General features: G+C 38.5%; 1 protein-coding gene across 3 annotated transcripts; it reads right to left on the reverse strand.

Moving 5' to 3' along the window:
* Positions 1-618: 618 nt before the first annotated feature.
* On the reverse strand, positions 619-25110 carry dap (death-associated protein). 3 transcript variants are annotated; one of them, XR_013815691.1, is made up of 5 exons: positions 24902-25110; positions 23668-23770; positions 5983-6025; positions 1733-2470; positions 619-1099 (listed from the first exon to the last, which is right to left on the reverse strand). XR_013815691.1 is itself a non-coding variant. In XM_079806540.1 (4 exons), exons 1-4 carry the CDS (start codon positions 24954-24956, stop codon positions 2351-2353), a joined length of 321 nt encoding a protein of 106 aa, XP_079662666.1. In that variant the 5' UTR covers positions 24957-25101; the 3' UTR covers positions 619-2350. The 3 variants fall into 3 exon arrangements, 1 of the variants encoding a protein (XP_079662666.1); XR_013815692.1 differs by having other exon boundaries at positions 619-1226; positions 1570-2470; positions 24902-25098; XM_079806540.1 differs by having other exon boundaries at positions 619-2470; positions 24902-25101.
* Positions 25111-25738: the final 628 nt, after the last annotated feature.

Raw genomic sequence — 25738 nt, forward strand, 5'->3', positions numbered from 1 at the left:
CCTCTGCTGGAGAATCAAAGCGCTGACGTGAGATCTGCAGCAGGACTGATAGTCTATCAAAGACAAATACACCGGAGGACCTGAATGTCAGATAGACCCCAGGGTTTGGGTCACTCTGAACTGGCTTCAAAGCCACTGCTCAATTTCCAGATAGCACACTATGGAAAAGTACAACCTTGACCTGAGACGTGACATTTCGTAAGGGTTTACCTGCCGCTCAAGCTTTTGAAGTTCACCTTGAGGTTTGGCCAGCTGGTGTGCTAATGGCATGTACCGCAGAAGTCTCGCCGTTTCGGGCCCAGAACATGCCGTGGGAACAAACCAAAGCCTGCGGCAGCTGCTGGCTCTTATCGACACTTGAGCGGAACACAAAGTGAACGGATAGGGATAGCAAGAGCTTGTGAAGGCGAGATGATGAAGGAGGAAATTGAACAAGGCAAATCCTGAGTGGCATTGGGTTTGGCGGCCGCATAGGCTGGAGGAGTCGGGGAGGAGAACAGGAAGCTAGTCCATAGACCATGAAAACTAGGCCATGGGATTACACATTAACTTTTCCTGCTGAGCTTAGTAATATACTGCCTTCATTAATAATATTTAATAGGACAAAACAGACATGGCAATTGTTTAATGTCTTTATTACAGTGCTTGTAATGAGAGTACTGCAATCTCTATTTCAAATTCAGCTCAAATCACTGTCATTAACATAAACATAAATAACACTGTTTGGTCTACTCTTTCTTGTAATTATTACCTTCTTTCTGATTTTGTTTTTCTTCTGGAAATGCAATTCGAGCATGCAGTTTAAGCAAAGATTATTGAAATCCCACTACTTTTTTATTCTTCACAAATTTCTGCAAAATGTGTATATATAATATCACTAATTGGAATCGATGTCACTGTAATATTTACAGTGTATTATGATTGGTCTTTTCTTCTATTTCACTGTCTCTCTTCATGTGCTGTCTTGCAAGCACTGACTTATTTCTTAGGGACATGCGATTCTACCATATGAAAAATATTAAAGGGATAGTTCACCCAAAAATGAAAAATTATCCCCTAATTTACTCACCCTCAAGCCATTTTAGGTGTATATGACATTCTTCTTTCAGAAGAATAAAATCAGTTATATTTAAAAAATGACCTGGATAATCTAAGCATTATAATGGCAGTGAATGGCTGCCCAAAATTTAAAGCCCAAAAAAGTGCATCCTTCCATTATAAAAGTACTCCACACGGCTCTGGGGTGTAAGAATTTTTTGTGTAAAGGAAATATCCATATTTAAAACTTTATTAAGTAAAATATGTAGCTTCCGCCAGACCGCCTTCCGTATTCAACTTAGGAAGAAAGAGTAACGCCTCTCGCAGATCAAAACACTTCTGATGTCCGATGTCATCGTTACGCCAATTATGCTTTTTTCCAAGTTAAATACGGAAGGCAGTACGCTGGAAGCGGACCATATTTTTAAATGATAGGGATCATTTTCTTACAAAAACCCATCGATTTGCTTCAGAAGGCCTTTATTAACCCTCCAGAGCCGTGTGGAGTACGTTTATAATGGATGGATGCACTTTTATAGGCTTCAAATTTTGGGCTGCCGTTATAATGCTTGGAAGAGCCTGGACTTTTTTTAATATAACTCTGATTGTATTCGTCTGAAAGAAGAATGTCATATACACTTGAGGGTGAGTAATGGGGTAATCTTCATTTTTGGGTGAACTATCACTTTAACACTCTTCTTTTTATTCTCTATAACTTTTAGCAGTTGATTCAAATTGAACCACTTAACATAACACATGGTTTTGTAGATAATTTCAGCTTTGCATGTCACTACCTATTTGTTGAAGCACTGATTTCCCATCAGGTAATGCAATTGTAGCTCATGAATGCGTTTTTAAGAGCAAAAAGGCGTGCATGGTTTTATATTAATTCTTTATTCAGATAACCACACCTAGTACCTAATGCCTAATATACAACATTCACCGAGTTCAAAAAAAGGATTTATACAATTTACATCTCTCTTGAACTATTCATGTAAAACAAAATTAAAACACAGCTCCACATATCCCTCATGAAATGAACCCACAGAATTATCATGTTCCTGATTAGTGATTCACAATGAAGCCTTCAATTTTAGTGTTGCAATGATTTACAGGTAAGAGAAAATGGAACGTTTGTCATGATACTGGTCAAAACAGAACACTTGCAGGCACAGACGGAAGGGGGTGGGGGGAGGGAGCGTACGGAATGTTTTATGGCAAGAGATCCCTGGCAACCTGAGCAGGTGTTTGGGGTGGTGTGGTCCTGGCCCTGTGCGGGGGGCCCGTGGTGGTCTAGAGCTGGGTTAAGGACTCACTTCCGAGGCTGGTGGATGTGCTGGTTGATGTGGTGGGCCGCAGGCAGCTTCTGTACCGAGGGCACAGGTTTCTGATGGGCCACCTGGGCAGCAGCAGGGGTGAAGTCTTTATCCCCCTGAGAAGGACAACCAATAAAAACACAGGCAATTATAATTTGTGCATATGATAATTGACATGACAAATGATCTCTGTGTAGTGAATCACACTGATAAATATACAATTCACATTTATTTGTATGTTTTTCACAATACATATCGTTTCAAAGCAGCTTTACAAAACATGCATGCGTCTAAATTTCAATTTAGAGTGATCGGTTATCAGAGGTGAGGTGAAGGTGTCCAAGTTATGCATTTCAGAAATGTACATATCCAAATCACGCAGTTAGCTAACAATGTATTCATTTAAACAATGTATTAATTTAAGGCAGAATCAATAAGCTCATTGAAGTAATTAATACATGTTAACAAATAATTAGGATCTATAGAATAATTTAACATTGGTGCACGTTGATTCAGAGTTTGCGTCATCTGAAGTAAACTGGTCCTCTAATCTGATTGGCCGAAAGGTGTTCAAAGAGTGCTATATATTGTAACTGCACTGTGATTGTTTTTCTGTGTTCCAAGGTTATTATTGTTAACTAAAAGTAAACTATTAAAAACATTTTTTTTGGGGTAAAGGAAATGAAATATAAATATTAGATAAATGTTACAAATTGGAAATGTTGTCTTGGCAACTAACTGAAATGAGTTAAAGTTACAGCACTAAAATTACTAACTGGAAATAAATACAAATAAATTAAACTTAAATAGCAATATAAACGGTTTTATTATTATTATTATTATTTTTTTTTCAAAGTTACTAAAAAGTAAAAAAAAAATGTTTTAAACGCACAAACTTAGAGGTAAAATTGTGTCTGACCCCTGAGTTACTCAATATTAGACAGGGTTTAGAAACCACAGAATGTAATAGAAAACAGTAACACAAATTCCTTCCAACTGTTACAGAGTAAAACACATTTTTAAATGCTGGTAACTGCTTAACAACATTAATATTTAGCTTCAAATAGATTTTTTCCCACAGTAAAGGGGCACCCACAGTACTGACCAAAAGAAAGCTGCGTGGTTTGAAAGTGACTTCTGTGAGAGCTGTGCCTCATACATCACTAAACTACTGACGATAGACAATTCACCTTTTTTGCCCACCATATGTGGTTAATATACATTAAAAGTGCAGAGTTACAACACATCCTGTTGCTTGAATCCTTTCATTCCCTTTTCATTTTTGATGTCATTGTCATTTCATTTGAAAGCGTATTAATACTCTCATTTGAAAGAGGCATTATTAACCTGTTAACTGTCAACCCCGCCCCCCCAACCCCAGATTGGCAGATTATTGTAGAAATCAAATAAATTATGTAAGTGAAAGAAAAAAAGTGGTAGAAGTTTTAGTTTATGAAAATGAAAATATATTTTATATAAAATATATATTTTACAAAACATGGTTTACGTTAAAACGGCAGGAAAATTAAAGCCACAAATCTGAACAAGTTGTGTTCCAAATTTTAGGTTGATAACTTAAAAAATTATCTTTCAGTGAGATTTTGTTTGGGTGCAGTATCAAACTTTTTCACTGGATAAAAACCAAGCTCCATTACAAACCATATAGGGGCCCCCAATTCCATATATGGTTTGAGTGATCTGATCCATATAGTTCCATAATTTTCATACAATTTATGAAGTAGACATCCTATTCAGAAGTAGTATGTGCAGTTTGGCCGTATTTGATTTGAATTCAACCTCTAAAAAACATTTAAAAAAACACGTATGTGCGTTATAGCCCGCCGCCAAATCACACATGGAGAATCTATAATTTTTTTCTTTATATTTAAAACATTTTCAGACCTTTTTTTCCTCAAAATGTTGAATGGATGTTATCTTTTGAACTCTCTAGAAACTGAGGTTTCTACCAATCTTTCATTTTTCTTGTTCATTGCCATTTCAAAATAAAGGTCTGTACACACCTTATGAGTATGAAAATATTCTTGTTGCAAAATTGATTAAATACTGCTCATCTGTAGTGAATTTTTTAAAACAGAGATTGTAAGCTTTCAAATGATATATAGTTTGTCAAGATTAGGTCAGGTTTAGTATCTTAGGATATTACCGTTTAAAAAAATGTAATGGATTTGGGCCCACTGGTGGGCCAGGACACTTAACAGGTACCCGTTTATTCTTGTTAACGGGTTACCTTTTGGATCAAAGTTACCATTCCTGCTCAGAACTAACCAAAACCAAAAAACAATTCTGCACTCTTGTGAGTGACACTGCTTAATTATGATTTATATCAAACTACAACAGTCATCTCTGTATGCGTTTTCTAGTTGCCATCTATTTAAAATCTAAACTATTTATGAGAGACAGAGCTCTTTGCCTTCGTTTCATGTCTATTAACATGAAAAGGAAAGCATCTGACATCTGATGCCCAGCAGGGACAAAAATCCTATATTGCAAGAAAGCAGCAGCCGCAGACATTCTTCAGCATCACTTTCATCTGTATGAGAGAGAGTCTTTCAGAGCAAATATGTGCAGCTTTTGAAGTAGATTACGGGGTGGACAGTCCAAGATAGTGTAACGAGCCAAGAGTGAACACAAGCGTGGCATTTTTCTATTTCCTGTCTGTTTACCAGCTTGCTGGAGGACTAAAAGAGCCTCAGATGTGAGTATTTAGAGAGGAAATGTTGCATGAATTGTGTCACTAGAAGCCGTTTAGATCACTTCAAAAGTAAAAGGAGGCCAATGCCCCAGTAAAAGAGCACCATGTGCATCGTGACATCCTCTAGGGTCACTCGTAATGGCCTGTAACATGCGCAATCAAACACCACGTTCTCTTACACATCTTGAGCAGCTGACATATGTACACTGAGGACCGTATTTAATAAAACTGCAAACTCTCCCTCCTAACGCAGCATCCTCATCCTGGTAAGCATGCATAGATGGATGCATTATATGTCAGCCTCCATCAAAACATAAATCCTGAGACACGGCCAATCCCATGGCGGCAGAATGGATTAAGGTCAGCTTGGGCTGGAAACGAGCAGAGTGGACTCTATGTGACGAGCCATTCAACGAACCCCATACAAAGTCTCCAAGCGCATCGGACTATTGATATTATCTCAAGTGATGCGAGACTAAAACGGCTTTTATCGGAGCAAACTATCTATGTCTGAGCCTCGGGCTAGGGTTTCATGAGGCCAAACTTTCATGAATTTAGATATGAGCAAGTTTAAAATGAATGTGGCACTGCTTTCAATTGTATAAAGGCCCATTCACACCAGATGCAAATATTCGTCTGCAGGGAAATGTTTGAATATGTTCCCATTCAAAATGAGTATAAACATTTACATGCTAACAATTCGACATAAGTTTATATGTACAGCAGTCCAAAACGTCTTCGGACTACAAGGAACATTCAGGTATTTGTCTTTGGCGTAAATAGACCTTTAGGAAATAATTAGGCTCACATTTGCTATGAACAGGCCTTCAGATAAACCATCAAAACTGTTGGACCAGGAATAACGTGGCCTTTGATTGAGATATTATGATGTAATCAATGGACATATGTACTAACCTTAGTTACAACTCCCGAGACCACAACAGGCATCTTTGGTGGGCTAGAGATCGAGAAAAAAAAGAGAAGACCACAGTTACAAACAGAAAGCAATGTCTTAAAAAAATTCCAATTTAATGAAGCATAAGCAAAACAGATGATTCTCTTTTCATGTCAGACAGCAAATGATTGTAAATAAGCCTGTATATTAATCAGTCTGATTTTTTAGGATCATTAATTTTTCCACTGGGAATATGTGAAGGAGAACACAAACAACTCTGTAGTCTGGTAATGAATGAACCACTCATATTTCAGAGGGGGGAAAAAACCTTTCGTGGATTTCAGCCAGATTTGGCTCAATAGTGCTGCCTTGTGTCCAGGCCAAACACACCTTTAAACTGAATTTAGGCAGAAGGTGAAGGCCAAAATTTGACCAGAGAACTTGTTTGTGCTTGCTGGTAAAAGTATTAATGAAATGAGATGTTTCCAAACACATAAACCAGGTGTGAAGGTGTGCTGTGGTATCTGGCACCAAGATGTTAGCAGCAGATCCTTCAAGTCCTGTAAGCTGCGAGGTGGGGCCTTGTTTGTTCAGCACATCCCACTAATGCTCGATTGGATTGAGATCTGGGGAATTTGGAGGCCAAGTCAACACCTCAAACTCATTGTTATGCGTCGCAAACCATTCATAAACCATTGTTGCTATTATCCTGCTGAAAGAGGCCACTGCCACCGGGGAATACGGTTTCCATGAAAGGGTGTACATGGTCTGCAACAATGCTTAGGTAGGTGGTACGTGTCAAAGTAACATCCACATGGATGGCAGGACCCAAGGTTTCCCAGCAGAACACTGCCCAAAGCATCACACTGCCTCTGCCGGCTTGCCTTCTTCCCATTGTGTATCTTAGTGCCATATGTTCCCCAGGTAAGCGACGCACACACACACACCCGGTCATCCACATGGTGTAAAAGAAAACGTGATTCATCAGACCAGGCCACCTTCTTCCATTGCCCAAGTGCCCACTGTTGGCACTTTCGGCGGTGGACAGGGTTCAGCCTGGGCACCCTGACTATGCAGCGCCATCACAATTTGGCCCTTGTCAAACTCGCTCAAATCCTCACGCTTGCCCATTTTTCCTGCTTCTAACATCAACTTTGAGGACAAAATGTTCACTTGCTGCCTAATATATCCCGCCCACTAACAGGTGCCATGATAAAGAGATAATCAGTGTTATTCACTTCACCTGTCATAATGTTATGCCTAATCGATGTATATATCATATCAATATGTCAATATTTGAACAAAAATATTAATTGATATTTAGATAATAATAATAATAATCATCATTATTATTATTATATTATAATATATGACAAATGGCTTTGTGACAGATCATCAGCGCTATCCATCACCGTGCACAAATGCGCAATTTATAATTTTATCAATGCCGAGCTGACAGCAGTTTGTCAGGCTATATGAAATCAAAGTGTGAGGCCTGCACTGATTAGCTGAAGGTCAACAGGCAGCATCATTACGGGAGCAGGAGCTCGGAGTCAAATTGAGCTCAATCAGAGATCTGACGTGTCTGTCAGCAGATGCCCTCTACTCCACATAACTGCAAGAAGGAAGCGTCTTCTCTGTGTCCGGACACGTATCTAATCAGATGCATGGATGGAATACTAATGCAACAAATTAGCTACAGCGTTGATGGAAACATCATCATATAGATTTCACATTCCGTATGTGTGATCGACATTCACCAGGCCACCAATTACAGTGGGATTAGCATGATAATTATACTTCTAATTGTAGATTAACATGGAATACAATATCACTGATGAGTGAAACAAGATAATGAACAGGATATTGCCTAAATAGCTATATGCATATTGGTTAACATTAACCAATAGGTCACACGGCATTGATGATGTAAACAGACAGGCGGACGAGACTCGAACTGGGGTCGCCTAAAGTGCAACCGCACAATATGTTGGAGCACTTGCCCACACAGCTATGGCTCAGATAGCAAAGTTATTATATTTTTTTAAGAATTATTTTTGGCTCTTTTATAAAAAATTTTTTAAAAAAAGATTACAGGAAGTAAAGTGGGAGAGAGAGGGGGATGGGATCGAGAAAAGTCCACCAGCCAGGATTCAAACTCAGGTCGCCTGAAGCACAACCACGCAGCCCATGTGAGTTACCACATTTTAAGACAAACGTACACAACATAGACAACAAAATCATGATATTCTGAAGAATGTTTTAACTGTTTGTGTCCATAGTACAATCAGGGTCTAAGATTAACACACGCCAAGCGCCAAATGCAAAATTAAATTTCAAATTCAAGTAAATTCAATCGCGAGTTTTTATGAATTCTAATATCATGAACATGAACAACCATGATCGACCAATTTAAATATTCAAGCTCAGGAAAACGCGAAAGGGAACTCAATTTGTGAGTTCAGAAATCCAACTTGTGTGTCTTCTTGCGCTTGAACAGACATATTCAAACTTAATTATGTCAAAATGCCCATCTTGGCAAGTATCCTTGTAAACATAGTCAGTTATGTCTTAAATGAAAGTAAACAGTTATAATTCAAATGCATGTGTTACAGTGTATTGGATCCGTGCATTAGCTCTTAAAGTGACAGCAGCCTAATAAACCTGTTGCCTTCTGTGTTTTTAATGTTAAACAGAAGTCAAATAATAATCACCCCCTGCTCTTGACTGAATAACTTTCGAAAGTTTAATGAGGATTAATCTTATTCAGAAAAGAGAATTTACCGGCCAAAAATGTTTTAAGTCACCCGCCATTGGCAGGTGTGGCGAAAAGTTGGTTTTAGGCCCTGCTTACAACAATAGTCAATGGGGTCCAATGTTGTTTTAAACCCCATTGACTTTCATTGTATAAATCCTCTACCGAAGAAATAAAAATCATACAGGTCCGGAGCTACATGACAGTAAGTAAATGACGACAAGTTTCATTTATTGGGTGAACTATCCTTTTAAATCCTGGTCTCTTCTCAAGGCCTGCGTGAACATGCACATGTGGAAAGTAGGGGGGAGTAAACAGAGGGGTCTGATGTAAAACCAGGTGCTCCAGGCAGTGGGTAAGGTACAAAATGGCCTATAAAAATTCCCGAGGGACAGGGAATTTACCGCCACCATCTGAGCACAGAGCAGAAACATCGCTTCAGGCTTGTGCAAGCCGTCAGCCTCAGAAATGACTCATTCATTTTCCAAAGCCAAGCGTTTCCCTTAAAGCACTAAGTCAAAAGAGAAGGTCAAGAGTGATAATTGACCTTGACAGGAAAAACAGCTCAATCAAAGTAGAATAATAATGTCAAAGAGAAAGTTTTGAAGAGTGACCGTTTTCCAGTAGCCCTTTGCAAATACTATTCCATCTGTAGTACATTACACCACCGCTCGCACGCTGCAGGAAACCGAGCTGTAAAAGGAGACAATTAAATTGTTATCACAGCGTGAGACACATCCTGATGTCTCAACATACTTAAGGCTGAACATAAATGAGGGCATTGTGAGAAGTGTGCGTCTGTAATGCTGTGAAATCCAGAATATGTCAGAAGTTTGTGGCTTTCATCTTGCTGTGAGAAGGCAAGGAAACTCCAAAGATTCAAGACAGTGAGAGAGCGAGAGAGAGAGAGAGAAAGACTTGCCAAAGGGATAATCTCCCTTTGAGGCATAACAGTGCTGCTCATCGGGTCTCATAGCTTCCTATCTTTTAAAAGAGACCGCTGTATAATCTCAGATTAAACAGACATTCCTTTTCAAGGGCAAAAATCGTATAAATCTTATAATGCCTGTCTCAAAAAAAAAAAAGAAAAAGTGAGATTTTGGTATCAAAAGTCAAGTCATTGAAATCACAGTGTAAATGAATTCAAAAAAGCAAACAGGATTCTTTGTTATAGAATGTTATAGCTTGTTTAGAATTTGCTGAATGGAAGAGGATTAGAACATAAAGCGATAAGATAAACATTATCTATGGATATAATTATTAACCTCCCATGCTTTGATCTTTGTGTATGGATAACATTAGAAATACATTACATGTTAATCAGGAGCATGTTTCAACCATTTTCCTTTCTTAGCAATGCCATTCCACACCTGAGGGTGGCAGTGGTGTGCTGGTTTTCAAATGAAGAAATCAGGCCAGAGATGTTGCAAGTTACTAAGTGCCTAATTTAAGTAAAATCATTGATGGAAAAACACATACTGAAATACATTTCAGTGTAAATATCAAGGTCAATAACTAATTGGAAGATTTAACTTTTCATCTTGAACAAAAATATTAATGCATTAGCTAAACCTCTCCTGGTATTAATGTGGGTGGAAACCAAGGCCGAATTTCTTGTGCGGAAGAGATGCAATTTATACAGAAGGCAGACTTCTTATAACATACATGGCTATGTCAAAATAATAAAAATAATAAAACAAACTTTAAATCAATCAAGATCAATATACACTACCGATCAAAATAATATTTTTAAAACTTTTTAAAAAAGTCCCTTATCCTCACAAAGACTGCATTTATTTAATTAAAAATATAAATAGTCATTTTATTTTAATACATTTTAAACAATAATTTATTCATGTAATGCAAATCTGGATTTTCAGCATCATTACTCCAGTCTTCAGTGTATATTATATATGCTGATTTGGTTCTCAGTTGTTATTAATTATTATTGATGCTCAATTATTAATAATGGTTGTTATTAACATCATCAATGTTGAAACCACCCCTTCCCCCCCAAGATTCTATGATGAATGGAAAGTTCAAAAGAACAAGATTTATTTAAAATAGTTTCTGAAGACTGGAGTTATGGCTACGACTTCTAAAACAAATATATATATATATATATATATATATATATATATAAAAATAATAGTTTTTCCAAACTTTTGACCAGTAAAACGAGCGAGCGAGTGATCCATCCATCCATCCCAAAATGGGAGGCATACATATACAGTATATGGAGATTATGTGTAGGAAGAGAGTGAACTGCTATGGTATATCCAATCTCAGCTTCAGGAGCAAAGGCGACTGCTGCAATTAACAAGTCGGCACAGACGCTCACAACTTGCCGTCGTCATGGCAACCCCGTGGCATAGCTTTTATTTACTGATGAGCTACATCGGGAGAAAACAGCATAAACCACTTGTCTGTAGCTGAGGGAATGAACCGTGCAAACGATACAAAATTGAACCGCACCTGAAGCTCAATGCTTGGCCCCTGCAGCAAACACAGAACTGAGACTCAACATCAACAAAATACAAATACAGGGTGGAAGGAGAAATGCATATGCTCCTTATTTGCATATTCCACATCAATTTTGGTGTAAATAGCATAGCAAAATGTGCAAAATAGAGCTCAGAGTACACTCTTATTGGCAGCTAAAACCCATAATCGACTGAACCAAAATATTTAACAAACGAACACACAAAAGGCGTGATGTGAGCAGGAGCTTGTTAATGAGAGGTGTTCAAATTCTGCTGAGCGTTCTGCAAAGTTCTGCATGTGCAGATTCTGTGTGGCCTGATGATAGGTTAGAAAAACCACACAGGTGGGCATGATATGGACACAATAGCGCTCTGATGAATGGCTTTCTAAAATTACTATCAACCAAATAAAAGGCCTTTCCCCTCTGAAATTAACTAACGTAGGGGATAAATCTGCATCGGTATCTGTTCCTTATAAATCTTACAAAAGTTTGCAGAAGTGAGACTAACCATTAACAGCTTTCCTAAATTATAAGTTCACAATCCTACCAACAACGATGATGAAAAAGAGAAATGTGTGTTGCTAAACTAAAATACTTACAAATATAACATCTTTTAGTATCCAGTTATGCTAAGATCTCGATAGTGCACAAGAGATCTTTTCCTCAAAGCCACTGGGTGGATGGGGAAGTCAGATTTGGACTTTAGTTATGCACCTCTATGTGTGGTTTGATTGACAGGCGGAACATTTGAAAAGTAACTTCTGTGGTAATGAGATAACATAGTTATACAGAAATTCTTCCGACACAGTGAGGCAAATTTAAGCAGATTAACTGAAACACACCAAGAGCCCATTATTCCAATAGCGTCAGCACACTTCGCTAAACAGCACAGAGAGGGAAACTAGCATGGAAATAATTGTCATCAAACTGTCAATTTTTATTTTCTTTTTTTCGTGTTGCTTTATTAAAAGTCAGCATCCCAGCCCGATTTTCACACTCGCTTCATCCACTGCAGAACGGAGGGATGCGCTTTAGCAGTGGGTGAAATGTGATGTGGTTTCCCTCAGCGTAGTGGATGAAGTTACAGTAAAGTGTCCAAAAATTGACTGCAGTGTGTGAGAATTGTCGCAAGTCAGCCTGAGCTTCTACAGAAACAGCTTCTGCTCCAAGGTTCAGCTAATGACCTGAATCTGCCTGCCAGTTGCTAGCATTCACACTCCATGTGTTACACACACTCTCATGGAAACGGTTTGCAAGCATCAACATACTGCGATGGTCTAATATTCGGACTAATTATTTGAATGAAAACAAACTAAAATTTAAAATAAATTAGCAATATTTATTATAAATGTATATTGATATGTATAAATATGTATTATATCATTTACACAACTGTTTGAAAGCTTGGGGTCAATTATTACTTATTACTTTTATTCTAAAAGTATTATTATAGTACTATTATATAAAGAGATGCACCGATTGGCCCAGACCGTCTGGTTTGTCTGTTTTGTTGCCAGCGGCACAGGCAAAACAGTCATCAGCACGTTCTCACACTCTTCTCTACGACGGCGAAGTAACACACCCCGCCTCCTCTTTCTCACTCATCTCAATCCTCTATGGTTAAATAGTGCTTATAAAATTTGCGCATAGTTTTACTCATTCACGCAGGTTTCTTGCTTACATCAAAAGCATAAGTGGAGCACACAAGCCACATCTCAGTCTCGAACATTTAGTGAGTCGCAAGTACCAAAATAAGTGGTGTACTGCGCTTAAAGGGGCACTTCAGCGCTGGGAAGATGTGTATTTAAACTGTGTCATTTATGTAGTAGAAATGTGAAATTATTTTTGAATTTGGTGCCTTCTAGACTGAGAAAAGACAGAAAATGTATTTGTCTCATGTGGATGAAAGACAACAACTCCCAGAATGCACTTTCTTCGCTGCCCAATGAGACCACTCCCTACACCACCCCCAGCGTCGTTTTGATCTTCATAATAATACAATCATTTTGTTCAGTTCGAGAATCAACACTACAATTAAAAACTGAACGTGTCTTTTCAATAAAGTGTGAGTGAGCCGAACGAAAACCACAGGACAAACGCAGCAGGAGTCAGATTTCATTCAGCACGAGAGGTAAGTAAGAGCTGAGCAGAGCTGAGGTAAACGCGGCTGTCATTCTCAGCACGTGTCCAGTCTGGTGCGACTTCTGATCGCATATGGAAGCCAAACTTTAATAGGAATTAATTGAAAAGTTGAAACACTCACTTTGCTCTGCATCGCTCCGGTTATGAATGCCAGAGGCCGAGCCGAGCGCATTTACATTCTGTGCGTGAAATCTCTCCTCTGTGGGCGGGTTTAAAACATGCAGAACTAGCTCTTACTACTAGCTGTAGTCTCTAGCCTCTGGCCAAAAAATCCTCAGATGATGCAAAATGACAAGATTTGCGTCATCTGAGGATTTTTTCGAGAAATAAAATGCATAATTCTCTCGTCTCAGGGGGATATGAGGAGGGAAAGTACCATAATTCAAATATACTACGGGGTTTCTACTGATACAAAGCCTAATGCTAAATCACTGAAGTTACCCTTTAAACAGTCAAATACACACACACACACACACACACACACACACACACACACAATTATGTCAAAATTCCTGTCTTGGCAAGTATTCAGTTAAACACAGTCAGTTTTGGAACGTTAAATAGTTAAGAAAGATAATGCATGTTGTGTAGCAGTATATTGGATCCATGCATAAACTGTTAGTGACAGCAGCCTAATATTCCTGCTGCTGTCTGCCATGTTAATCAAAGAAAATCACTCGCTGCTCTAGACCGAATAAGTTTTATAACTTTAATTAAGCATTAATCTGTATTTAATTATTACAATGAACACTATCCAGTGTTATTTTACATTTGATTAATTGATAGTATTTCCTACCTTAAAAGGTAGGGTAGGTAAGAATGATCTAAAACACTTTTGTCCAAATTTGTTTAAACTTTCTTTATAGGTCAATACATAATTAAAATGTAAGTACTCTGAAAAAGAGAGTAAAAAATTGAGTGACTCTAGACTTTTTAATCTGCAATAAACACTGCTCATTATTTTCGTCCGGGACAAAACAAGTGATTGGCTTGGGCGACTGTCACTCTCTCTCGCTACCATGGCTACCACCCCTTTTGCTACAGGATCTGCCCACATGCGCGCACCCCAGTGTTGTCAAGTCGGGCTACTTCAACACTGTTGCCGCGGGCTGTTTTTCATGTCCGCGGGTTGAAGCGACCCCAATTATGTGATATTTTGCCACGGGATATGCTAATCATAGCAGGCAGCCCTACCAAAAAGACACATATTTTACCCCCCAAATGCGATTTTTGCTGGAGAAACAGGATTGGGCTTGTTTTGGGCTAGTTTTGAGTAGCAATTGGGTGGATTTTGTTGTGAAAACCTGGCAACCCTGGCGCACCCGTTTGATTTGAGGAGTTCAAGAGGCTGTATTTCTGCTGGACAGGTAATCTTTCATTTTGATTATACATTTTTTTGGTTTATGTTTTCATGAAGCATGTATCACAAGCACACGTAGCTGCCTAATATAGCTAACATAACATTACTTGGCATAAAGTTACAATGTTATACACTTAGCGAGCCATTAGTAGAGATGATAAATACTCAATATGCTTAGCTCAAGTTGATCGCTGTCGTGTTGAATTTTGCAAAATGTAACTTTAGATAAAATACATGTGTAAAAGCTAGTACACCGCATCCAGGAACTTTTTTTAGAACTAAGATAGCTTTAGCTACTACCCTCTGTCTAAACTCTTTTACCATGTTCACCGGGAACTTTACCTGCACGTTTATTTCGGCCCTTGGTTTGTTTTTATATTCTCTACCTATGTTTACTGATGTTTTTATCTTGTATCTGTGTGTGTCGCAGACACTGTGTTGTGTGTGTATTTTAAACTTTACCAGTATCGTTATTCTAGCTTGATAGGGAGTACTAAAAGACATCTTATTTGTTTATATTCATAATGATAAAGTAAGATTTTTTATTACATGTAATTCTGACATGATGTCACTACATGCACTTCTTCTCCGCTCGTCTGAGCTTAATAATGCGTCTTTCAGCTGAGCGGTCGGCGTAGTGCGTTCATGTGTTTTGGGGGGCGTGGCTTTGGAAAGAGCCCAGAAGGGAGAAGGTGGAGTGAATGGAAATAATGAGCTGTCTTTAACACAGTCGTGAGAGGTCTACAGACACTCAATTTTTATACTTTCTTTTTCAGAGTACTTACATTTTAATTATGTATTGATATATAAAGAAAGTTTAAACAAATTTGGGAAAAAAAGTTTAACCAAATCTTACCAACCCTACCTTTAATAATAACTTACCGTTCAGCTGACCTTACTGTTTTTTTTTTATGAAAATAAAACTGCGTTGAAGAAAAAGTAGATTTTTGTTTGTTTATAAGGTCATAGATATTAGAAAGAAAATTAGAATCAGCAAAAATTAGTATTGGCAGGTCACACACACATTTATATATATATATATAAAAATTGGGAATCGGCCAAGAAAATTGCAATCGGTGCATCTCCAATATATAGTACTATTACATACTTGTATTTATATCTAGTTCAGTTATGAAACTCTAGTGGGCGCAGGCTAGCAGGTCCTTTACATGCAATCTGCAAGCAATCACATTACCGTATGGCACAAGCTGATTGGCCTCTGCAGATCCTTCAGCTAATGAGATTTAAATAGTCTGGTGCAGTACATTGTTGTAAGCTAGTCCTGCAGAACACAGAGTTCCTCTGAAACCCTCCACCTCCCCCAGCTCCACCTGCCTAGATCTGCTACAGGATTTATGTCTGTCTATGCAGCAAGAGCATGTCTGTGTATCTATTAGCAGTAGCAGCATTAAAGGGTTAGTTCACCCAAAAATTAAAATTAGCCCATGATTTACTCACACTCAAGTCATCCTAGGTGTATATGACATTTTTCTTTCAGACGAATAAAACCAGAGTTAAAAATGTCCTGGCTCTTCCAAGCTTTATAATGGCAGTGAATTGTTGTTTTGTTTTTGAAGTCCATAAATAAAAGTTCATCTATCCATCATATAACTGCTCCACATGGCTCCGGGGGGTTAATAAAAGCTTTCTGAAGTGAAGCGATGCATTTGTGTAAGACAAATATCCATATTTAAAACTTTATAAACGTAAAATATCCGCCAGAAAAACGTAACTGGTGTGCAACGTAGCGTAAGCATTTTGAACGGCGAGATGCACTACACTTTTTCCGTAAGTTGAATACGGAAGACAATCTGGTGGAAGTTAGATAACTTAAATATGTGTTTGTGTAACAAATTTCCATCGCTTCACTTTAGAAGGTCTTTATTAACCCCCTGGAGCCGTGTGGAGCAGTTATACAGGGAGTGCAGAATTATTAGGCACGTTGATTTTCTGATCATATTTTTTTTCCAGGCACATTTGACCAATTCCAAACCACAGTAATCCTAATAACTACTATTGATTTAGTATTTAATAATGTATAAGTGATATATAATTGTTCATGAAGGCTGGAAATGAAAATCACCTTATATTCAGGTGTGCAGAATTATTAGGCATGTTTTCTTTTACAGATAAATTGAGCCAAAAAAGATATTTAACTCAGACTGAAAAGTCAAAAAGTATTAAATGCCCATGAGAAGGATGCAATACTAATGCAATACTAGACATTGCAGTTAAGGCATGACCATTGGACAGTGAAATGCTCGTTGGGTCAGCAGGGACAGATAGGTTGAGAGTGACTCTTGAAGGACCAGCACCACATCCTCTAGTACCACTGTTTGAAGAATTCATTTTCCAGAATCTGGCAGTACGTTTTGGGAGTTCATTTTTAGTCCATCTCTGCAAAACGGACTTCAGGATGGACTAAAATGAACTCCCAAAACGTACTGCCAGATTCTGGAAGATGAATTCTTCAAACAGTGGTACTAGAGGATGTGGTGCTGGTCTTTCAAGAGTCACTCTCAACCTATCTGTCCATAAAGCCTATAAAAAAACCTTCTTCATGTATTTTACAACTCTTCAGCTTGTGATTCTTATCTAGTGGGGGTCATTTTTTAGGATTCTTTACCTAACTGAAGTCTCTGAGATCCTGACACCTTGCACTTCTGGAGACTCCAGGTAGGTTGCAGCTTTGGAAAATGGTGGCGCTGGAGACTAAAGGGTTCCTGATGGTTTCACCCTTAATTCTTCACCTTAATTCTTAATTCTTTTGCAGTTAACAGGTGTCTTTTCTTCAACACCTGTTTTTGTCAGATCCTGCTGACCCAACGAGCATTTCACTGTCCAATGGTCATGCCTTAACTGCAATGTCTAGTATTGCATTAGTATTGCATCCTTCTCATGGGCATTTAATACTTTTTGACTTTTCAGTCTGAGTTAAATCTCTTTTTTGGCTCAATTTATCTGTAAAAGAAGACATGCCTAATAATTCTGCACACCTGAATATAAGGTGATTTTGATTTCCAGCCTTCATGAACAATTATATATCACTTATACATTATTAAATACTAAATCAATAGTAGTTATTAGGATTACTGTGGTTTGAATTGGTCAAATGTGCCTGGAAAAAAAAATATGATCAGAAAATCAACGTGCCTAATAATTCTGCACTCCCTGTATGATTGTTGGATGCACTTTTATGGACTTCAAAAATGAACAATAACAATTCACTGCCGTTATAAAGCTTTTTTTAATATAACTCAGATTTTATTTGTCTGAAAGAAGAATGTCATATACACCTAGGATGACTTGAGGGTGAGTAAATCATGGGCTAACAAGACCAAACACATTAACATTGCCACATTCAATAACATGCAACATCTCAGAGTTGTCATGATTGAATTATACTTTTATTATAAAAGGGGTGCAACGGTTTAGTGAATTCATCCTTTTCTCTTATATCCTAAGCAAATCAGTCTCATTCATCAGAGCAGCCACCTAGCAGAATACTATAGTGAGACAGTAAGTTGTACTGGGAGACTGCCAGGAAAGACGGTGTAGGTTCCTGCATCATGAACAGGTGTACACGTCAAAGAGTGAGCTCACCAGCATAGCACATCACATTAGCAGCTCAGAGCCATTCCATTTGAGCCTCCGATCCATCTGAGAAGACCAAATTACATTTGACAGGTGGTCCCCAGACAGTGCCACTTGACTTGTTGCGACAAATGTGCAATTTTTTCATCAGAAGCCACCTGCTTACAGGCCATCTCTCTGCTAGCAAAGCAAAGAGGGAGGGAGAGAGACAGAGCAAGACATGGGAGAGTGTGTGTGCACGTCTGGCACATTCAGCTAGTGGACACACTTAAACAAGTATTAACATCTATAATAATAAAAAATGAAATTCAGGGAGGAAACCCTTCAATCATTCAGAAATCCAATTCTGAGACGGAAGTTCTCACTCCAGAGTTGCCCATAAAGATCCAATGATCCGTGGCCATGGAAGGCATTAGACTTCATCCTGAGCTCACTGAAAACATTCGTAACTTTGCTTATAGGCGTGTATGGGAGCTTTGGAAAGAAATAATGTTTGCAGTAGGAAACCCCTTAGCTTTCAACAAACAAAGCCATCCCAGTTGAAGGAAATAGAGTGTAAGATTCAGGCATATTACTTCAGTCTATTGTTCAGTTTTGACTCCTTATACAGGTCTTGTGCATTGGCCTTGTACAACAACAACAACTGTACCATTTCCCCTCATTCCAGATTTCTGAAAGTAAACTCAGTTGAGACAGGGTCACAGAGGTCTTAATTCAATTCCACAGCACTTTCTGAGGATGCATTGTAAAGGATTTCATTTCAGTCTCTCCCTGTTGTTGAGCTGCTTTTTGCAACTATCTTCTTGCATTTTGTCCAAGTCTGGCTAATTATTTTGACTCACTAAATGCTTGTCGGACGTGTTTTATGGCAGACAGACTATTCAGCAGTCAGCATAATGATGAAGGTCGGCAGCAAAGACATTGGTTCATAAAGTTAGATTAAATACATAAAGTATATTTGTGTTATAACATATTGAATTATTGCAGGGGTGCATAATATTCTGAGTTTGAATTTCACTGTTATAATGAAATGCAAACTCATAATATGATTACGCAAGTCGTGTAACTTGTAATGTAACCAACACTGGTTATTCAGCTCTGTGCTAGCTACAGAGCTTTGTACGAGTTGGAATCTTGTAATTACAGTAATTCCAACATGGTGTGAATTTCAAAGCAAGTGATTGGCTGTTCGCAACCGATGTCACACCTAAACTCAGGATCAAAACCTGAGTTGGCCGAGAAAGTTGGTGATCAGCATCATGGTACCAACAAAACCTAATTGGATTGATTTGGTTGTGTCAACTCAAAACTTATCCTGTAACCCTGACTCATGCTTGTATATACTCTTGTACGTTCAGTTTTTGTTCTTCCTTATTGTTTGTTCGTCATCGTCACTTTATTTTTCATGAAGCATTATTTAGTCATCCACTCTTGCATTGCGTGTTCGTGCATTTTGATTGTGGGGCAATGAAGGTAGGGGTGTGTTTATTTTGGTTGATTTTAAATATCAACAGCGTTTCTCATAAATCGCTTACTGCACCTTTAAATGATCCCAACCATCCATCCAAGGAATATCACTGCTGTCGACAACTAAAAAAAGCTTTGTAAAAACATCTGAACACAAAGAGACTATACAGGAAAACTGCGAGTTTCCTCTTGGCTTGCCAGCGTTGCGAGAAAATGCCAAACCTAATAGCGTGGGTGCAGGGATTACATTCTAACATCACAGTGCGTTTCTTTCAACCTCTTCTCTGAAATGTCCACTCGCAAACGGCTTCCATGTTTCTGAAGGAATGCCAAAGACATATTAAAAGCAGCTTCAGGAACGGAACACCTCGTAGGATTTCCTGCAGCAGGTTGAGTGAGCTGATAAGGGCTCGCTTGCAGACCCGCTGTAACGGGGCGGCCGATCAGTCATCAGGTACCGGGGTGGAGGCGGGGACTGCTAACAAAGCCATAAAGCCCATCCGAATCAGCAGCCAAACCCTGTGGACACACCTCAGTAGCGCTGATAACAGGTCAGCTACAACACAACACAAGCGCGAACGAAATCTGAGGGCTGTAAATCTTTTGCACTGCACATACGCACTTACAAAACTAGGAGCTAAAAAAGCTACCCAACAACAAGCAGATAACTCAATGCAAGCTATTTAATGTAAACACACTCCACCACAATGAAGAAAAAGCTACATGTGATATCCGGCTGTTGCCACATCTTCCCAAGAAGGTTGTTATGTTTAGTTTGCCACCAAAAATGATTTGTCATGTGCTCGCCCATTCAGAATGCTGTGTAAAAGACGACAATGTGCTGCTATATTCACTTTCACTCTTACTTACGGAGACAGATGGCCACTAACAGTGACTTCATCATCATATTAAATACTCTGGTTTAGTGTGGGCCGCTTAACCAACAGAGAACTGAGCGAGTTCAAGCTAAGAAAAACACTCGTTTTAGCAGAATCCTCTCCACGTGCCAGCAGTCCAATGGGAACTGCACACCTGTGTCCCTAAACAAATGTTGTTCAACTTGAACTCAATGTTGAGCCAAGTCATTATGACCTTTTAAAAGGGTTACTATGTTCTAGTAAGAATTTTGTTACTTAATTAAGGCTGCATTAAATCACAATAGTGTGGTTATCAAATTGCAAAGGCCATGATTTTAATTAAATAAAAATATGTAATACACATTACACTGTGTTTTTGTTGTTGCTTTTTTTTTTTTTTTTTTTGATGTGAGCTGTTCATGACTGGTTTTTTTCAGTGTCTCATAGCAGCTCGGTTCAGAGCTTTGACAAAATGCATTTGCAAATCGTGCAGCCCTGTTTAGAAATACATTTGACCTATATTATTATTATTATTTTAACAATTTTGCATGATATAGACAGGAATTTCATGCTTAAGAGGATAATAATCTTCTTTGACAAAATAATAACTGTAGGCTACATCAGGGGTTTTTAAACTTTATGATGCCAAGGACCCCCAAATATGATGAACCTTTTATGAGGGACACCCTTCCTAAAATCCATCGATATATTTTTATGTATGAAAATAAATAAATAAACTGTTAGATAAATAGTAGGCTAAGTGTGACATTATAAATACAACATATTGTTTCCAAACTTAAATTGGCTATATATAATGGTGGATGTTTAAACCTGAAGAGGAACATTTTAAATTAAACATTTTCAAAATAAATGTATGTGCAGCTTGCGTACTGCATTAAGAAAACAGCCTTACAACCCCAGTGAGCAAGATAAAAGTGACTATAGTGAGAAAAACTCACTAGAAAGATACAAAGCAAACAGATTTTGGCAAGAAAGGAAAACATTTAGAAATTAAACAGTTAGAATGTTCAGTAGACTATCCCTTTTTGCTATGGTTTTTTTTTACTCTCTGAAATTTACTGGGGACCCCTTAGAAAAGGGGTGTCCAACCCTGCTCCTGGAGGGCTACCGTCCTGCAGATTTTAGTTCCAACCTTGCTCCAACACACCTGTCTGTAATTATCAAGCAGCCCTGAACACCATGATTAGCTGGTTCAGGTGTGTTTAGCCACGTTTCCACCGCAGGAACTTGGAACTTTGGGATGGTACTCTGTGTGTTTCGACCGCAGGAACTTGGAACTTTGGGATGGTACTCTGTGTGTTTCCACCGCAGGAACTTGGAACTTTGGGATGGTACTCTGTGTGTTACGACCGCAGGAACTTGGAACTTTGGGATGGTACTCTGTGTGTTTCCACCGCAGGAACTTGGAACTTTGGGATGGTACTCTGTGTGTTTCGACCGCAGGAACCGGGGTCTAAATGAAGTTCCGGGTAAATAATTCCCCCTCCAAACGGCCCTGCTTGCGAGGTAGTACTTTTTCAAAGTTCAGGAACTTTCGGGGGTGGGACTTGGGCGCTGAACATGCTGATTGGTTGACTCCACGCAGCATTTTATTTCAACCGGCATTTTTAAAAGTCTTTTGTGAGGTTCGTTCTGCTTTCAGTAAATATGTCTTGCTCTTTCTGTCCGATGGCACGTGTTCGTCTCAGCAATCTCACTGTCAATGTCCGTAATAGCTGATAATAACATATGCCCCCGGTTTCACAGACAATGCTTAAGCTAATCCTAGAATAAAATGAATGTTTGAGCTGTTTTAACTGAAAGAATCTTGCACTGACAAATCTTAAAATATGTCAGTGGCATTGTTTTGTCTCAAGATGCACACCAGTAATTTTTTTTCTTGGGCACGTTTATAAAAGTTACTTAAATGTCCTAATTGAACTAAGGCCTAATCCTGGCTTAGTCTAAGCCCTGTCTGTGAAACCGGGCCATGTTGTCTTATTTTAAATGTAGCTTTACGGGCTTCCAGAATACGCTTTATAATCAGTGCTCGTCTCTTTTCCGCAGCTTTGTTAATTATCTCTTTAGTAAACCAATACATAACTAGCAAAAGCAGCGCTGCTTGCATCACCTCCATACTTGTTATTGTTGCAGACAGTGTCGCACAAAAATGATTATTGTCCATCGCTGACTGGGAGGAACAGTTGCGTGCAGTCCCACGTCTCTGGACTAATTTGCCTAATCTTCACGGTACTTTAGACCGCAGTGGAAACGCAGACAGTAGGAGGTCTGGGGGGAAAAAAGTTCCTGTAAAAAAAAAGTTCCTGGTACAAATTGTTCTGGGTAATTTCAGTGGAAACGGGGCTTTTGATTCAGGTTTGAGCTCAAATCTGCAGGGTGGTAGCCCTCCAGGACCAGGGTTGGACACCCCTACCTTAGAACCTTCTGGAGAACCCCTGGGGGTCCCCGGACCCCAGTTAAAAAAACCCTGGGCTACATTATGCTGCTGATATGTAAATAAATGGACATGCAATATTGATTTCAGTTTAATTAATTTAATGACGTGAGAAGAACTGTAGAGTGACACAAATATCTATACTAAATATCCACCTGCAGAATTTCCACAATCGACCAATCAGAATGAAGTATTGTGCAATAAGATAACACATTTAAAGAAGCTGTTTGTCTTGATAAGAGTGCTGATAAGGTCTGGAAATATGTCAACAATAAGCCAACTGGTTGCAGGTCAACAAAATGAAAGTATAAACATGAGCACACTAATAAAAAAAAGGTGTCATGTATTGATTGATTCACACAACTGAAGCGACACACAAGAGCATTATAGGACTTATAAGTCTAGAACCTCTTCAAGTGTACTTCAGCACTAAAATTAACCAATAAAAAAACTAAGCTGCAGCTTTTTTCTGACAAGTCTCCAGCTGAAAATATAGTCTACCACGTGTTTCACAAGAAGAAACAGCCTATCAGCGCAGTGAGATGGAATTGGAATGCATCCGGCAGAAATGTAAAGGTCAGCATACTTACATCTCGGTCTCATATTCTTCACTGTCTTTGTCATCCTTCTTGTCTGGCACATCATTTGCAGACTGGTGCTTCTGAACTATCCTCATGCCTCCTCCTACTTTCACTGTCACACATTAACAATAACAATTGCAGAGTTTATTTCCTGACACTTGAGATTGTGTTTATTATATAATGCTATGAAATGACATAAAAGCACAAGCAGCCATTTCGTGAGCAACCTTTTCCCCTTGGCCTACTTTTAGGGTCATTACACATTTTGTTATCTGATTTCTTGTGTACTTTACACCGCACTGATAGATATGCTGACGAAGTGAAACACAATGTGAAATCACACATTAACACCATGTGAAAGGAAAAATATGTGGATGATGATAATAAAACGTGGTTGATCTCTATCATACATTTGTCTGTTAGAGACAAGTGAATACTTGTGGCATGCAATGTGCAAGCACTTCCCATCAGCTCAATCCTGCACCAGGGACATTCCATGAAAAGTATACCTTTCATATCCCTTATGAACATTTGTGTAAGCAATGAAAAGCTGACACCAACTTTTACTCTGTTATTATAGGCATTTTGCTTGACACATCAGCATAAATTCAGACGCTTTATTCTATTTTTGTCAGACGCCTTTTTGGCCCATTCCAGCCCTGTTTCTAACTTATCCTTTCTTCATTGGAATACATGTATATGCATGTTTATATAAAACAAAAAATATATACATGTAAATGTATTCTCTCTATATATCAATTCAAAATCATATATATATATTTTTTTTTAACTAGTAAAATTACATTATCACCACTTCCAGATTTGCGCTGTTTAAGTAGGCAAGTCTGTTACTGGTTTTGGACAATAAACAAACTGTACTGAACAGTGGTGGGAATGGTAGAAATATCAGAATACATTTTTTCTTTATTAAACAAACGCCTAGAAATGTCATGACCCTGAGTTAATGGTTAAATGAACTGACATCCCCCTTTCACTTTTTGTTTTCCAGACAAAGCTATATCCCAACACATGTTCTTGTATATCAGTTTTAACTTGGTATGGCTCAATGTGATTTATTAAGATTAAGATATCTGATGCACGGTCTAAAATCTACAGACATGCACAGAAAACCACGTTGTCTAAATAAATAAAAAAAATGCACACATTTGTCGGAATGATCCACTAACGTTAGACCTCCCAACAGAAAAACAACAACAGCAGGAGGAATAGCACGGGACATTACCAGCAGGGAGATGTCCAGCTTTGGTCTCGATTTTCTCTTTGGGCGGCGATGACATGGTTGCTGCCAAGCGCTTCTTCCAAAGAGTTACTTCGTTGTCTTCAAAATGAAAACAATCCTCCTGTTTCCTGGATGAAAAATAACGCAGACTACTGTCGACTTCGTCAACGTGGCTTTTCCCTGCCCATTGTTTGGCAACGGTGCGTGATGACGGCAGTGGTCGCGCCAACCAATAAGAGCGTTTATTGAGAAGGACATCCCTCCTCTTTACTATGGAAAGTCTAATGGAACATACGGGAAAAGTAGAAAAAAAATCTGCATGCTCTGTGTACCTTTTATTAATAAGGTCGCAGGTGATAGAGAAAAGAAAAAATAGCAAGAAACATATTATTAGATATTTGTTTAAAATTAGAAAAAGCACCCCTAAATAAATCAATAGTAGGCCTACCTTTGATATGTGTAAACCCATGCAAAATATTACTCACATGAGTCTGGAGTCAATGTGCACTCATGTTTAAGGTTCATGAAGGCTAAAAGTTATGTCTGGAAAATGTTAGCAGACATTAACCTTTTCAAACATGGGTTATTTATGACTGGAAAACGGTTTGCTTTACTCAAGAACACTGTTGACAGTGCAATAGATGACAGCTATAGATGCAAGCAAAGAAAACACGCTGTTTTCATAAAAAAATATGATTAACATGATTTGAATAGTAACATTTACACTATGGGGGGAATTAATCATGTCAGTCTTGCACAACAATGGAGTTCCTCAAATAAATAGACTACTGAGGAATGCACATTTGAGATCACAGACCTTATTTCATATTAACCCCTGTG

This window comes from Gobio gobio (genome assembly GCF_949357685.1).
Source record: "Gobio gobio genome assembly, chromosome: 23".
Taxonomy (NCBI): Eukaryota; Metazoa; Chordata; class Actinopteri; order Cypriniformes; family Gobionidae; genus Gobio; species Gobio gobio.